The sequence below is a fragment of the Stegodyphus dumicola genome, chromosome 8 (genome assembly GCF_044657685.1).
Source record: "Stegodyphus dumicola isolate Sdum_Otavi_A_Nest chromosome 8, ASM4465768v1".
Classification (NCBI taxonomy): Eukaryota; Metazoa; Arthropoda; class Arachnida; order Araneae; family Eresidae; genus Stegodyphus; species Stegodyphus dumicola.
Window position 1 is genome coordinate 39358685 of NC_140775.1, and position 18215 is coordinate 39376899.

General features: G+C 31.0%; 1 protein-coding gene across 5 annotated transcripts in view; it reads left to right on the forward strand.

Annotated features, from left to right (window-relative positions):
* The window catches only part of LOC118183243 (B-cell receptor CD22-like), a 62132-nt gene that overhangs the window by 27991 nt on the left and 15926 nt on the right, over positions 1-18215 (forward strand). For all 5 annotated transcript variants that reach the window (XR_004757207.2, XR_004757206.2, XR_004757208.2 and 2 more), the window contains 2 exons: positions 7011-7301; positions 10790-11074. Coding sequence is in view for 2 of the 5 variants with exons in the window: in XM_035352709.2 (XP_035208600.2) it covers positions 7011-7301; positions 10790-11074 (576 nt within the window). In the remaining 3 variants the exon portion in view is untranslated. The remainder of the gene's footprint in view (positions 1-7010; positions 7302-10789; positions 11075-18215) is intronic.

The following is an 18215-nucleotide window of genomic DNA, read 5'->3' on the forward strand; positions in this document are numbered from 1 at the left end:
TATGTATTTAATATTTACATCTAGTAAATCATTTAATATTTACATCTAGTAATCATCTCTAGTGATTAAAATAGATGAATCTATTTACATTATTAAGTTTGTTTGGAATTTAGTTTCTGACAGAAAATCTGGTTACAATAGAATATTCATAGTAAAATTTATGTTTAACATGAATATGTTAGAGAACAGTATTGGTAGTCTAAGACATTTTTTTTCCATAAATATATGAAAGAAACAATTCCTTTGGAATCTACCTTGCATAAAAATTATCTTGATGATTGCTATACTGAAGTTTTAAATTGAGTAAGAGAGGAAAATCAAAATGAAAAATATTTGGATGTATTGGATAAGCATTGAGAAAAATGGTGGATACAAAGGAAGCTTTGTTGCTAATATCATTGTTGGGGCAATAGAACCTGCTAGCTAAGTGTTTAAAATTTTCTTATTAACAGCAGAAAAACTGGAAAAAATGAATAGCACTGGCATTATCCATTTGTTCACCAGTTCGTTTTCATTGCTTTGATCTGATGGAATAAAACATGACACTTTTATTGTTATCCAATGTAACAATTTGTATGATAAAGATACCAAAAGCACTTCTTTTTAAAAAATTCTGTGTTTCATTTAACATGATTAGCTGATGTTTTGCACAAAATTGCATAAGAAATTAAAGCTCTGGGGTTCTTTTTTTTTTTTTTTTTTTTTTTTTTTTTTTTTTTTGTGTGTGTGTGTGTGTGTGTATTAAATGTGAAAAGGGGGGAGGATATTTCTTAAGGCACCGTACAGAATTCAACCATTCAAGGAAAGATCCCCAGATACTGCTTTACCATCAAAAACCATTGTTATTGTTACTAGATTGGGACACAGATATCTGCACTAATTACTACTGTTCAAATTTCAAGGTAATTGCAGAAATCATCTACTGTTTTTTCAATGGTGAAGCAGCTGCAGATGTTTTTGGTACAGCATAACATAATGGTAAACTTTTCTACATATAAATAATGTGTTTCTTGGGTTAGTTATTTCAATAAAGAAAGAACTGAAATAGAATGAACATTTTAAGAACTTTATTAACAGTACTTACTTTGAAAATAAGATTATTGGTGTAAAAAATAATAAGAGTTCATTAAATTTAAAATGCAGTTTATAATTTAAAAGTGGCAAATAGGCAAGACTGTTAACTAAGATTTCTTTCATTTGTGTTTTTGCCTTTATTCCAAGATGTGTAGATTCACTTAAATAAACTAATAAACTATGACTAATACCTAAGATTAAACTGGCATATATATCTTTCTGCAGAAAATTGCTTAGTGATCGTATTATCTTAAAATGGGAAAGATTGGTACTTATGTGTTATCACAACCATCTTAGCAGATGTTGCCAAATTTTCAGAATGTACCAAACTTTGTCAACCATTACATAACAATCCTTAATTCAAAAAACGTTGTCATTTTTGCATACTTTCTTTTTGTTATTCCAAAAGCTTTTATCAACAAATCATAATATTTTATGCCTTAGTTTTAAAATATGTGCTTGTGGAATTTGCAAGCAGTGGAAGACACTGCAGTAAAATTTCTTCAAGAACACAGAATTTTGAAGCAAAGTCCTTAAAGCGAACATTGAGGAGATGCGTTTCGTAGAAAGTCGGTGCTGCCAAAGTTAAGCGCCAAGTCTTTGCAATTCTGATTTTTTTTAATGAAAACATATCACTGTGTACCCAAGAAAAAGAATGGTGTAAAAAATATTTGGAGATGAATGTGTCTTATTTTTTAATATATCATATAATCATTATTTAAAAATTAAAATTTTTATTTTAAGTTGCTAAAATATATTGATAGTGTTTGCCAACTTAACAGTAATTATCAATATTTTAGGAATCTCTTTGAAAAAAGTCATGAAAACAACTAACTTGCACCCAATAAGTAACTTAACTTTTCATCTATAAAAAAATCCCAAATTGTGCCAAGGTTGTTGCATTAATACATAACTGAAAGATCTGCTACAACCATAAAGAGTGCTAAAATACTCTTTAACAACTTCAAAGGGCAGAACGAATTGGCATTTATTTTTTATGTATTTCAACAAACTTCCTAAATCAGTAAAGAAAGTTATCACATCAAATCAGGATTTTTAATGCATTTCTGTCCTTAGACAGAAAACTTTGCCAATTTTCCCAAAAAAATATCAGTTTTTCTTATATAATGAACTGTTTCAAGTATAACTCCTATTATATTATTTTATATGGAAAGTTTGTTCATACAGTCTGATATATTTGCACTATGATTTTGAATTTGGAAAAAAGAAGGGGGGAATTGTCGCAACCAATAAGAGGAATAATGCATAATTTTCTATAATAAGATGTGTGTTACATTCATTGTTTGTACAAATTTTCAACAACTGGTAAACTACTCACTTTTTATAAGTCTTTTTATATCACTATGTTTGATTATTATTTTTACATGTTATTAAATTCTCTTTTATGTAATGTTTGTATATTCGTTAATTTTAATGTGTAAGTTTTTATTAGGGGTTTTATTAATTAATCATACTTTGATGTGTCTTGTTAAAAAATTTTTAGTTTTGTTTTAATACATGAACATCCAACTTTAGTTATCTATAGGGTAGTAATTTTATCGCAGAAAAAAATCTGATGTGGAAAGCGTGACTTCCTTGTATGGCCAATTAAATTATACACTTTTTTTTTTTTTTTTTGTGCTTCTTTTCATTAAAACTTGTTTTCTCAAATATTCTAAATTAACTGATCAATGCAAGTTGAAAATGACATAAAAAACTGAAAATTTTGAATATAATATCGTGGTCAGTTTTTGTTGTACATGAGTCAAATCTCTTGTATTTTTAATTTTTCATAACGGGCATTAAAACTTTTCTAAATGTAAGTATAGAAACCAGGAAACTACAGAATTTGTACTTAGTTAGCTATTTTTAGTAGAATTGTAATTAAAATTGTTTTATTTCCCCGTGCAATGCAGCACGTGACGAGTTTTAAGAGAAAGCTACGCCGAAAAAGTAAAAATACAGGAGCAAAAATACAACATTTAATAAATAGATATCTCATAATTTATATTTAAATTGAATAAATGCAATTGTGTGTTAGCTGTAACTGTAATTTTACTCTTTTGCTTTACAGAAACCTCAAGAAAATAAAAATTATCTGAATGTTCACGTGCATGATTAAAAAACTTTAAAATGCCAGAGAAAAACATCTCACTTCAGTTGTTTACTTAGTTCTTGTTGATTGTAGCGAATTCGCGGTGAGATCGGATTAGCTTTTTCTGCACTTTGAATTGTGTTCTATTTAACATTTTACTAGTTTAAAATATAACTACTGTGTGATATTGTATGAATATCTGTGAGCAAACATTTCTGCATTTTGTTTTATTTCGTGGAATAAGAATAAATTTTATTAACTTTTCATCAGACTTATGCATTCAATCTATTATAAACCCATACACACGCAACACTTTTTGGTGTCAGGAGTGGGGTTTGAATGCCAATAACTAGAGGAATGGAAGAACAAGCAACCAGAGAAAGCTCGTCACTGCTTTTGCTGCATTACAAGAAATGGAAGCTAGCCACGCATCTTTTAAAGAAGAGATTAAAGCTGGCCAAGAATCAGTTAAAGCAAAGATGGAAGCTAGTCAAGAATCAGTTAAAATGAGATGAAAGCTATTAAAGAGGAAATGAAAGTGCGCCAAGCAGGAAATGAAAAGAGAAATCGGCTGCATAATAGAAAACAAATTTGAAGCTATGGAAGGCAGAATTTACACGGTTGAAAACAGAGTTGGAGACATTGAAGAAAGAGTTTCTTCTATGAAAGAACAAATAGAAGGAAGAGTTTCTGCCGTCCAACAACAAATTGAGCAACAAATTGATGACAGGGTTTCAGAGATACTTTGAAGAAATTTTTATAGTCAAGAATCAGTTAAAATGAAATGAAAGCTATTAAAGAGGAAATGAAAGTGCGCCAAGCAGGAAATGAAAAGAGAAATCAGCTGCATAACAGAAAACAAATTTGAAGCTATGGAAGACAGAATTGACACGGTTGAAAACAGAGTTGGACACATTGAAGAAAAAGTTTCTTCTATGAAAGAACAAATAGAAGGAAGAGTTTCTGCCATCCAACAACAAATTGAGCAACAAATTGATGACAGGGTTTCAGCAGTTGCACAAGAAGTTGATACTTTGAAGAAATTTTTATAGTGACGGCAGGGAGTGATACAGATGGTTTTAAATTTTTACTGATGCCTGCTCGTCCCTCTCTGAAACTATCTACATATGATGGTAAGACCTCTTGACAAATGAATAAAACACAATTTTCTGTAGTGGTGGAAGTGAATGGATGGGATTCCCAAGCTAAGTCCCATCACCTCGCCACTTCTCTGAGAGCAGACGCTGCGGATACTTTTCATACTCTTCCAGAAAACCAGAGACTAGGGTCAAAGAGAAACACAAGACCACTGGTTATTCTCTATCCCAGATGCTCTTCAGTCGAGACCTTTGTCTGCCTTGTGATTTTTTGTTTGGTCACCCTCCAAATGCACCTTCATCTCCTGAGGAAGACATTCAAAATCACCAGCCCCGGTTTGAAGTGATGCACAACTTTGCACGAGAGTGAGTCAACTTGGCAACAGAGAAGATGAAGACCCAATACGACACCAGATCTACTGGACATAAGAAACAAAGTGTGGTTGTGGAATCCAACTCGACGGAAAGGACTCTGTCGGAAACTACAGTCACCTTGGAATTGTCAGTACGCAGCCCTAAACAGGCTGAACGACGTCGTGGTTCGGATCCATAAGTCATCAAAATCTAAAGTTGTTTGTTACGACAGGCTAGCTCTGTACTATAGCATAGGACATAATGTATATAGTACAAGACCGTAGTCCTCTTCGTTTCTAAATGTGTATTTGATTTTATTTGTATTTAGTATTCGATAGCATTTGATTTGTTTAAAGTTAATTATTGTAATTATTGTTCATGTTTATATTGTTAGTGTAGTGTTTATTATTGCATTTATGCCTTGATTGTAAGTTTGGGTTCCTGCCTAGGGATTGTACTGCCAGGAATGTGCAGTCCTTGGGAAGTTTTATGGAATTTGTATTTAATTAGCTATTTTTAGTAGAATTATAATTAAAATTGTTTTATTTCCCCGTGCAATGTAGCGCTTGATGAGTTTTAAGAGAAAGCTATGCTAAAAAAGTAAAAATATAGGAGCGTGTCCATTTTTGTTCATTGTAGTGTATTCTTGGTGAGATCAGATTAGCTTTCTCTGCACTTTGAATTGTGTTCTATTTAATGTTTTAGTAGTTTAAAATATAACTACTGTGTGATACTGTGATGTTGTATTAATATCTGTGAGGAAAAATTTCAGCATTTTGTTTTATTTCTTGGGATAAGAATAAATTTTATTAACTTTTCATCAGACTTGTGCATTCAATCTATTATGAACCCGTACGCATGCAACAGTTTTGTATTCCAAGCTTCAACAATTTTTATGAACAAACTATAATTATTTTTTTAATTTTTTTTTTTTTTTTTTTTTTTTTTTTTTTTTTTTGTGTGTGTGTGTGTGTGTGTGTGTGTGTGTGTTAAACTCGATTTAAAAATATGAACTTACGAGATTTTCCATCAAAAAACTTTCTGCCGGCATACGGTATTTTAAAGCAAAATCTCTGAAAAGAACAATTGCTGAAAAGAACAATTACTCATTTATAAGAAACTGCTGTAAAATCTGCACACACATATGCATCCCCCTCCCCCCCCAAAAAAATGTGGCATAAATAATAATTAAAACATAAAACTCTCTAATGCATGTAATAAATAATTTTTTTGTAAGTCATCATTCCTTTTCTTTTGTAAAATATCTCTGAATTGCACCAAAGTGATTTCACAAATACAAAAGTGCCATTTTAGTGTGGCTTTTATAAAAATCATAGAATGTGAGAGGACTGATGTACTTTGCATTATTATGTACACTATTTTCCTTTAAGTTAGTTATGCATGGCTATGCATTTTCTTTTTACTTTCTTATAGCGTTCGTAATAATGCATTCCAAATTCCAATCCACCTGTCTCATTCAAAATTTTCTTGACAATACTGCCTACATAAGAAAATGCAAAATGTATTATCATCATTCCACTTTATTGTACTGTATCTCATCAACTATTTAATTCACTATAGGTTTGAAGCATTATGTAAGTAAAATAATTGCTTCTAGACATACATTTACCGATGATAAAAGTGATAGCTGTGCAAGATGAAAAGTTGCTAGCAACAGACCTGCAGTAAATGAGCATTGTATGAATGTAGTATAAATGAATTAACAGTAAATGAAACAGCAAAAATTTAACTGCCATGATATGTCATGCATTTAACACAGTTTAGGCATTTGAGTATGCTATAATCTTTTTAGCACAATTTTAATAAAGAATCATAAGTAGAATAACTATGAAATTTTTGTTTAACAAGTTAGAGAATTTGCTTAACTAAAATAGAAGGCAAATAGAATAGAAATGAAAGCGTTCAAATATAGAACTTACAATATACTCATTTATAAGTTTTAAATATCTTCAGGCTTACCTATTAGGCAAAGTATCAGGAGTATATTCAATACAAGGAGGTAACATGCTAAAAAGAATGAAGCGCAAGTTCAAAGCAAGAACAAATTCTTTTTTTTTTTTTTTTTTTTACTTCTGCATCTGAACATAAATAGAATCCTCTCTTGCCAATATATATCATTTGATACTTTTTTTTAAAAAATTTTGTGACATTGCCGGGTTTCATTATGCAGAAGTGACACTAATTTATTTTAACGCTGTTACTTTCAGCTATTTCAGTAGACCCCTTTCCTTTTTTAAGGTAACATTTTTCAATAAACTTGATTTTCAGTGTATAGCTTAGGTAAATAATTTGCAAATTTATGTATTTAAAAATTCTGTTATTTTATTCATTTGTGTTTTGAAAATATATAAATATATTTCTTTTTCCAGTAAAGCCACTAAATGTCCATATAACAACACTCCAACGTCCACTGTCTGCTGGTAGGTGGACCGTAATGAAGTGCCAATCAAGTGGTTCAAGGCCTCCTGCTATCATAACTTGGTGGATTGGGAGCAGACAGCTTTTAAATGTTTCAGAGACAATTTATGATACCACTACAATCAGCAAACTTATGTATGTGCCTACTGCTGATGATCACAATCGTGTTTTGTCATGCAGAGCAACAAATCCGGTCATGGATGGGAATATATTAGAAGATCATCGTGTCCTAAATATACATTGTATGACTTTATTTATAATTTTCTGTAGTACTCTTTTGTATGTAGTATTTGGATTTTATGAGAAAATGTTATTGATTAATTTGCTGCTATTATCTATACATATCGATTGGGAAGAAATTTTCATCTGATTTAATTAAGGTGAAACAAACAAAAAAAAACATAACAAAGTAAATTATATATATATAAGAAATAAACAAAAACTAAATCATAACAATGTAAGTGGTATGTGTATAAAGTCTTTGTTTATGAAATCTTTGTTATGCAATTCAGAAAATTATATATTCTTCTTTATTATTATTATATATATAATTCTTTATTAAAAAGCATACAAAATATTTTATGTTTAAGGAAAATGCATAAAAAATAATTTGAGCATTATTTATCTGTCTTAAACTTTTCTTGAGAAAGAAAAAAGTTTTGGGAAGGGAGGTCAAAAGATTTATTTTCATTTCTAATAAGATTAATTAGAATCATTTCAGGTACATGTAATTGATATATAATAAGAAAGAAGAAAATATCTGTAGGAAGTTTTCAAATTTATTAACATGCATATTTTATTTAGAAAAAGTAAATAAAAAAAAGTTTTTATATAATTTGGAAATATAGTATCCTTATATTAAAATCATAATGCTTTACTAAACTACACTTTAAAGTTTGGTTTATACTAATTAACTTTTCTATTAAGCCGCTCAGACAGTGTACTATATAGGGGAACCGAATGCAATACTAATACTGCATTCAAATCCTGGATAAGCATGGTTGTAACAATCTGTCCCTTCATAGGAGGCAAAAAGTGGTCTACCTATTAGGTTCCTTCATAATAAAGTGACCACTATTTCTGGCCTTAGTAGTGGCCAACATCTATGATGACTTGTGCCCGCCATTTGAGGGGAGGGGGGCTTTGCTATTAATATGACAAATGTAGTCAGTATGCTGGTTAATAAAAGCTGGTTACCACACGATTGAGCTTGGGTTCAAATCTGAATAAAGCATGAGTGTTTGTGACTATAGTCAGGGTTCGTAGTGATCCTTATCAGTGCTTATTAAGTCCTTATATTTGAAAATAAAATATAAAGGCCCTCATAGGTGCTTACTTTTTCTTTAAAGCCCTTATTTTTTTGTTTTTAGTGCTTATTTTTTGCTTTTATTGCTTTTTTTTTAATGAACGTGCTATTTTTCCAAAATAATTAACTTTTCTTCATAATATGGAATGTCAGATGGTGAATCATACTCCCAGAAATAGCTTTTCTCCCCTTTCTCTGCATTAACATAACCTTTAGTGTGCACGGAGAGTACAGACAGGTGCCCGTCGTTCTATTGGTCAAAGAATTGCGAAAGCAATAGAAAATTCCGGTACATTCGGCATTCTTTTCCTCCCACCCAAATACTACACACGCTTGAATTTCCATCGATATCTTAATAATTTGCATTCTCATTCCACTTGGTCAGCTCATATTCGTGTTTATTATGATCATTATGCTTATATTATGAGCATATGTATGAATGTTTATAATAACATAGTTGCAGTAACTGCTGAAGTATAGTAAACTTCCAAAAAGGGTTGTGTTTTAACACAGCTTTCTAAGGAATAATATTCGAAATGGCTTAAATAAAGGGAAAGTAATCGAGTAGTCAAAATAATTTCATTTTTTTGGCCAATACATTCTACAGTACGAAGATTGGGAGGTTCTCACCTTTCTCCACATAATCTCGAATATTGAAACTGTTACAGTTTACTGCAAAACAAGAACCAGACCTTTTTTTTTTTTTTTTTTTTTCCCAATCTGGATTGAATAGGACTAAAAGTTCTGCGGTCTACCAACCCAAGCGAAGAATGATTCTATTCCAGAAATTTAACGCCGTCTGTTGAAAATTAAAATGAAAAACACCCCAGTTATTTGGTTCTTTATTCTCCCAATACCATCAGCTGTTGATTCCTATTGCGTAATATCACGTAGGGAAGAATTGCGGCACATGTATTGTGCAATAACATTTGCGATATTTTGCAGAGATAATTAATTTTGATGTTCTGTCCGAGATTTGTTTATGAACACTTAAAAGAGTTTTACTGTATTTGCTAAGCAGAATATTTTTCAGTTCCATTGGTTTATTTTTATATGATGCACATATCGAAATGTCAAAAGCATTTATTTAGCAGAAAAATCTGAAGAGCAGCTACAGTCTACCGCCCTTCACTCCTCTTTTTCAAGTTACGCTCGACTGTCCGAATATTTGCCAATTTCCAACTATGCGGGTTAGTTAAGCTTTTACTGCGAAAGGATGACTGCCTGAAGCAAATTTCTGTCTTCTGATTTCAGAAATGTTCCTAATTTTTACTTAAAATTACTTTGCTTGCAATATCTGTTAAGAAAAAACTGATATACAATGAAAATTTAGAAAATGTTCAGAATTTAGATTTAAATTATTTAAATATCAATATGAGTGGAAAAATAAATTGTATTTATTATTAGGTTCCAAGCGAATACAATAAATGTGCCTTATTATTATTTATTTTCTCTATTTTGAACTGAAATTTCATCATTAAATCTTGTAATATAGTTTAGTACTGCATAGTTTTTTTTTTCCTCTCATTGTAAACTAGTTCTGTAAATTGAACTGTTATTTAAAATTTAAAAAAAAAAAAAAGTAATTATTTTCCATGTTTGAGGTAATGCTTATTCTCTCTTAATAAATACTGCATTTCTCATATTTTAAATTACAAGTCTAATTTTTAAGGTTATACAGTTGTGTATAATGTAATTAGACAGGTGCTTATTTTTTTTCTTAAAATATCCTTGAAAAGTGCTTATAGGTGCTTATTTTTTTAACTAAAATGTGGCTATGAACCCTGATAGTTTTGTTGCAGAATTACATACTTGAAATGAGTTGATTCAAAAGTCCTTGCTAGAGATTGGAAGGATAAAATGCACAAAAAATGTTGGTTCTCTCCTCAAGTGGACTTTAAATGAAAATTGAGCAAATGGCAGATGGTCCTGATGTGCTTTGCCATGCCTTAAATAATTCAATCTGAGTACTCTGTCTTGGTAAATAATTGTACAATAGGAATTAAATAATGCAGAACTGCAGTTATCATTTTTAACCATTAAGCTGTATCAGTGCTAGGAGTTTTGTAAACTCATTTTTAATTTGTACTCTTTTACACTTTGCCAGTTAAAGCGATGATGTCTGAACTAAATTTGTCTTATTTTCTGTTTTAATGAAATAACCATCTATAATTAGTTTTATTATACTTTTTGGTGCATATACAATAAGAGTATTTTAAAAATTTATTCTGTTTATTGAAATTTAATGTATTAGTTTTATTTGTATAGGAAAATGAAGAGCTGCTTTCATTCAATACAAATGTAATAAAAGAATGATATTTTGTGCAATTTTAGTTATTTATCTGTGTTGGAAACAACATTATTATTGAAATGAATGCTGTTATATTATCTGTCTAATGCATCTTGCTTTTTTTATACTCATAGATGTTCCGTCATTATCAGTAACAGTTGGAGCACCTCATGCATACATTATGGAAGGGGATATTGTTTATTTTGACTGTAACATAGATGCTAATCCTCCTGCAACAGAAGTTGGATGGCGATTTGGTGATGACCCCATTTATACTGATGTTAACACCGGTATCAAAGTACAGAATAGGTCACTCCTTTTACATCAAATAAATAGAAAACAGTCTGGAAATTATTCTTGCATTGCTGCCAATTCTGAAGGAGAAGGCATAAGTGATAGTGTTGTGATTAATGTTCAATGTAAGTGTTGTTACTGATATGACGGTGATACGTTTTAATTATGATCTGTTTTTGTTTCCATTATTTAGAAAGTTACTCTGAATTATAAAAAAAGTAGATAATAGATATTCTAAACATATTTTATGAATCAGTACATACTTATCTATGACAAAAGCAAAATGCTTTGCCAAAACAACAGAATTCCAGTAATCTAGGAATGTCTGTATTCTATGCATAGTTTTGGTTGTAAAAAAATAAAATTTCTGTTCTCAGAAATTCAACATGTTAGCAAATTTATTGGCAATTTTTGTTAGGCACATATGCAAATGATTTTTTTGACAAACATAAACAGTTTTTAAAATATTCAATTAGATGGCCTTTTTTCTGGACTATTAAGTGTTCATTGTGATATCCATGATAGAAAGGTTTTTGTAGAATTACCAGGGGGACTGATTTCAGTTCCCCTTTCACTACCTTCCGAAGACTATCAATTGTAGTGGGTTTGTACTTAATAAAAGCTTATAAGGTATTAGCTTTTAACTTGTGACTAAATCTCAGTGTGACTGTAAGAAAGTTATTGCTATGTCTTCAAAGTACTACAGAGACTTTAGAAGGGTGTAAAAAATACTTTATTTCAAAACTAAATAAGAGGAACAGAAGGCACACCTGGTGCTTGCAACTCAGCCAGCATTTATGGTGAGAACTCAAAATAGAATTCTATGTAATTCAAAATCTAAATACAGTCAAAAGTCGTTAATTTGGACATCCATAATCCGGAATTATCTATAATCCGGACCTCAAAGCTACAAACTTTCTGCGCATGCATCGCTTTGACGCATGCGCGTAAGACCTTTACGGCTACGAATTTGCGTGCGCAAAATACGTTTATGAATGTGCGTTTAATGTATAACGGACAGTATAAGCTAAGCTAAAATTATCTAATTATCTATTTCAGTTAATGTTGCAGATTGCATTGTTCCTTAATCTTCGAATTGGATCTGGCTTATTATTTTTTGCAGACTGTTAGAGCAGTTTTATAAAAGTAAGCTTGAACTTTCGATTATGTCAAATAGAATTTCCGATTTATATTTACTAATATGTAAAGGATCTACAAAGCGAAAGTATGTTTCGGAGTCCATTAAACAAAAAGTGAAATTGCTGCAAAAAATGGATAAAGGCATATCCTTTGTTTATCTAAACTCTGTTTATCTTTAACACTGCAGTGCGCAATGAATTGGAAGTTGATCTGTCAGCACTATCCTTATCTTCAGGACAGATGTTTTTATTTTATTTGGCTTATAATTGCTTACTAAATGAAGTATTTCATCTCGATGAATGCCTCCGATAGCGAAGAAAGTGACAGAGGTTATTGAAAACGAAAAAATTTCGATTGACAAATTAGTTGGTATTCTCGACAAAGCAATTATAGGACTTGAACAGCGAAACTTTGTAACTGAACAAGAAATTATGTCTGTTTATAGAATCAAAGAGAATGTATTATCACATAAAAAACGAAGCAACTTAAACAACTTACATTGAAAGAAATGTTTAATAAAGTAAACAAATAAATATTAAGCTTTTTTTTTTCGTAAATTTTGATACACTTTAGATCATAATTGTTCTTTATTTCGTAAATTATGGTTTCATATTTTTAATTTTTTAATTTCTGCATGCCATTTTACCAGATTTAAACTGATGATCGATAATCCGGAATCGCCGAAGTCCCGACGAGTCCGGATTAACGACTTTTGACTGTAGTTAATAGCCAAAGGCAATGCAGAGTAAATTAATCCAAAGTTAGCTCTTTAAGCTTCACTTGCATGAAATATTATCTGCAGTTATAATGCACAGCCCAGGACAGGAACTCTTCTTTTAGAATAGCACATTGAGCAATGTTATTTTCCCTAGGCCAAACATGTTTTGACTTCACAATTTCAAATCTCCACTTTAATATATGTGAACTAATTTGCATTCTGGCAGGGAAATGGAAGGAGAGAACTGACAGTAAAGTTACAAAGCATGAAATCACTGATGGTAAATTAACACGCTGAACAAATATTAATTTAGAATTCAAACAACAAAAATGTATATCTTATCTATATCAATCAACTATATCTTATCTCTTGTCGCTCAGACAGTTTAGCAGTTAAGGAAGCCTATTATGGTACTGAAAAGCCTAGGTTCGAATCCCGGAGAAGGCATGAATGTTTTTAAATGTATAGTGTCGGTGTGGCACTCTAAATATGCAGTGAGCGGAAAGTCCTCTCATGTGGATTGGTGGAAGGGAAAAAGAGTGGGAGATCCCTCAAATCCACCCGGATCCCTCCCTCGAAATTGGGGGTGGAAAATAGAAGTCCAATCTCTCTTCGGAGTAGTCTCTGGCAACCATTGTTCCATGTAATATGGATAGGACAACAACATATCTTATCTCGTTCATTTTCACTTTGGCAGCTGAGGATGATGGTTCGGTTGAAACTAATCCTGTGAAAATTTGCAAATATAGTGCTGATTTCTGTTGTTTGACTTCTAAATTAATATATGATATCACTGGTTAAGCAAATTAGTAAACCATACAGACTCTTTTTTTTGAGACCAAAGACACAATAGTTCATAGGTGAAACGAAACTCGAAGGCCTTCGCAGGAATATGTTGAAAGCATATATATGCAGTATTTTTATCAGTCTTCATTTTTCTATGTAGTGGTACTTTTCAAAGTATGACTTTTTTGCTTTGTCTTGATAAAGTTTCATTCTTTGTAAGTCACTGGGATAAAGAAATGGAATTTCTTCTGTAAATATCTAATAAATATATATAAAAATTTTCTCTTGACACTATGTCGAGTTGATTTTAACTCCCCTCCCCCACTCTTCATATTTTGTATTTCTCTTGTAAGAGAATCCTGTGACAATCACAAACTCTTTACTGAAACATTCTTTGCACTGACAAAACCAAGTTAATATGCGTTTTTCCTCATCATTTTCAATAATAAATAGACATTTTTTTGAGGGGGGATGCTGTCATTTAGATTTTAGTTTGCTACTGATTTTTAAAATTTGCTGCTTAATACAGCATAGGAAATGGCTGACCTTGTTGATTTGTTTTTCTAATCCTTGCTGATTGAATAGCTGACTAAATGGCTTCAATAAAAAAAATAATCTCTGTTGCCCACGTGAAAAGGTTAAGTTGTGAATCTTGGTTTATTTTTTAAATTATTGTTGCTACAGATGTATTTTAAAGACTTTGTTATTAATTTCTGTGTTTGCATATTTAATTTTTTACTTGAGTTTAAGAGCTTAGAAACATTAGAAATAGTATGTATCTTTTTGGGGTATTCATAGAAATAATAATTGATGGTTTTTACCTTTCTAATAAATACTGTTGCTTATTTTGCACATAGATATTTTAATATGTATTTCATAATGTTTTTGAATTATTAAATAGGAATATTTCTCTTCAGAGTGCACAAAAACACGTTCTTCAGTCCACAGCTTATTTATGTGCAACATTTTCAAAGAAGGATAAATTTAAGAGTAGACGATTTCCCATTTCAAATAATAAGCTGTTACTAGAAATTTTTATTCCAAAACAAATGCTTTTTTTTAATTCTTTATTGAAGTCATTCTAAAAATATATAAACACCCTCTGCATTTTGCCTTTCTGTAGAGTCTAGCACTGGCATACTGCAAAATCCATCTACAAATATAGGGAAAATAAATACTAGAAAACCAAAACAAAAGTGTAAGCAAAACATTATACCAGGGGTTGGCAACCTTGTAGTTGTGATGTGCAAAACCAATCTACCATTATGACTCAGGATGTCGCACAGTAGGAAATCTTTGAAACAGTTCAATTCCTGCAGCAATGCTTGCAGAGTTAGGGAATAGAAGACAAGAATACAGATTTAGAGTCTTATTATATATTAATTATGCATTATTAAAAGATATTTGTTAACATTAAAATGAACAACATAACTATTCCTTTCACATAAATAAAAAATTTAAACTGTACATATATTATGTATTATGTATCATTTAAACATTTTTATTAAAATAAAAAATAAATGAAGTAAAATATAAGTATTCCATCAGTATAGTTAAATAAAAATTTTTAATTTTAATGCAAATCTTGTACCTGTACCTTGTCCCTACTTAATATTGCTACTATTGTCCCTACTTAATACAGGGTTATAATTTGTGACTTTGACACATGATTCTGAATATTCGTTTGTTAAACAACTTCTTTGTGGACTCAAAATATTTTTCACATGAGAAAAGATTTGTTCACATTGATATGTAAAACCAAAAGCAGAGCACATGCAATTTTCTTCAAACAATAAAATCTCTACAGCATTGACATCCAACAATTTAAAATAGCTGTCAATTTATCGTTAGAGTTATCTTCGAGATTTTTTCATAATTCCATAAATTTTGCTTTCCATAATTCTGAAGATGTTAGTTCAATAAGTTCTATTTCAAAATTATCAGCTTCCATCCTCTCAAAAATTAACAAATCGAATGGGATTCTAAATGGATCTATCAAGTCTGGTTTGATTAAGAAGAAAAATGTAGGCATACAAGCTTTAAAGGCTTTGCATCTTTTGGAAAATCCCTTCTTAAATGCTTCAACATAGATTTGAAGTTCATCCTTGTCTAAGGTTAATGTATTTGTAAGTACAGTCAAAAGTCGTTAATTCGGACACCCATAATCCGGACCTCAAAGCTACAAACTTTCTGCGCATGCGTTGCGTTCACGCATGCACACAGGCGTTTACGAGTGCGCATAAGACCTTTACAGCTGCGAATATGTTTGTGCGCATGCGCGTGTAATGTGTAACGGAGGTAAGCTAAAATTATCTAATTCAGTTAATGTTGCAGATTGCGTTGTTCCTTAATCTACGAATTGGATCCGGCTTACAAAGTCTGCAAAAAATGATTAGCGCTCTGGCGCTAGCAATGTTTCCCTTATTATTTACAGAAGTGTCTCTGACCTATTTTTTATGTGTGTATGTATATATGTGTCCTTTTCGTTTGCTTGTGTTCTATCTAGTATTTTAAAAAAGAGAACATTAAATAAACGATACATCTCAGCTAAACTACCCCCGTTCACAAATGGATGGAGTTCCCCACCCCCATCTGGCAGTACAAGGATCTGTTTAACCCATTCATGACCAATGTCACATAGCCACGATGCAATGAATCCAATGTTACCAGCCCAGCATCGCTTCTACACGAAGAGCTCTGATCAGTCTCTTTAGCCCAGCGTCACATGTGCATAATTTGAAAACGGAATGATTTATTTGAATTTTTAAATGACAGAAGATTGCATTAAATGGTAATGGTTTTTGTACCGGTTAAGTCATATGGCTTTTGACCTCCATGTATGGGCATCAGTTTCTGTTCTTTGCTTCTGGTTTTGATAGATTAATTGGTGTTAGTAAACTGGGAATCACAGCTCGTTTAATTAAAGGGACACCTGTGTTTTTGTGTATTTCATTAGGATTTTTTTTTGTTGTTGTTCTTTTCTTTTCTTTTTGTTATTAAAATGTGGGGAAGTGCATCCATTCATTAATGTTTTCATTTATACTATTTGCTTTTTTTATCTGGAGAATGTGAGAAAATGCATCTAGGTGTAACATTGCTGAACTTCTGTGATGGAAAACCTCAGACCAATTGTCTTTTTTATGTTTATTTTAAAACTTAACATAGGCTTTCTTGGATAGTTAAAAATTAACATCACAGCATTATTACAGAAGGGAAAATTTTCCCGATGCGTGATGTGTCTTACTCCCTCAGTGAAAAAAGCCTTCATTGTCCTGTGTGTTGATCCTCGTTTTGAATTATTCCACACAGACAGCAGAATTTTTAAATTGGAATTAAATTATCTATAATTAATTATTGCTTAATTTTCTTTTAACCCTCCGAGCGTTACAGGTTTAGACCTGAAATTTCAAAGTTCCTAAAAATGTCATGAATAAGTGGTATTTTATATATTTTAATTAAAAAATGACTCTCTCAGTTTTTACCTTGATTCCTTTTCTTCCAATATACATCCAAACCGAAATCAGATATATTAAAATCTATCAGAAATATTCATGTATAATGAATATAAAAGGCAGCCTTCTATGCGGAACTTTCCGGCCGTAACGCTGAGAGGATTAAATTCGGTATTTGTAATGTGTTTTCATGTTATGTTTATAATTTTAGTATTTCACATGTTTAATTTATTTCTGTTCATTTGATATTTTTTATATTTATACATATTAAGAATTAGTATGTTAAAGACGTAACTTCAAAAATTGAGTTCATTATATTAAAATGCTGATTTTATATATTTCCCCCCTTTTTTTGTTTTGTTTTGTATGTGTGTGTAAAATTAAGCTTAACTATTGAAAACGTGTAGGCCAGTGGCAACATTCTATTTTGGGAGGGGGCTCGGTCTCATGACTGTGCTTCGTTCTCTGCAAGCTATTCCTCAAGGGATTAAAGTACATAGATTATAGGAACTAATTCCTCAGATTCTCAAGTCCTTTGGAGTTGTGATTTTCATTGCTCTGTCTCTGGATCTGATTCTGACTGTTGCTCTAGCCGCAAATATGGCTCCTGCAGAGTTTTGGTTTTTGGAGCTGTTCCTTTAAGTTTCATTTTAATTCTTTGAATACTATATCATAGTTACATATATTAGGTATTACTCTTTTAATACAATATTATTGTAATATTTATGTAAAATAATAAATTATATTTTAATTTATTTACTTATTTTACTAACATCTTGTAATCAAGAACTGTGAATTTCTTTTTAAATCTTCTTTAAAATTAGTGTATATTTATAAACATAAATTTTTCCATCTAATGTATTTTTTCAAGTTTACAGAACAAAATTTGGACCTTCCCGAATAGAAGAACTTTGGGCAATATTTGGTATCATTTTGTCAAATTAAAGAAAAAAAGGAAAATGCCAGTATTGCCAGCAGATACTTTCCCGTTCTTTGGGATCTGCCTCAAATCTAAAAATTAATTTTTTCACTGTGCTTTGTAGTAGCAACAAAATATCAATTATGGTAATAAAATAATGTATTCTTTAACAAAAGGATACATATTATAATATTTCACAATAATCCAATTTATATATTTTTTTTCTGTTTCTTCATTTAAGAGCACAGATT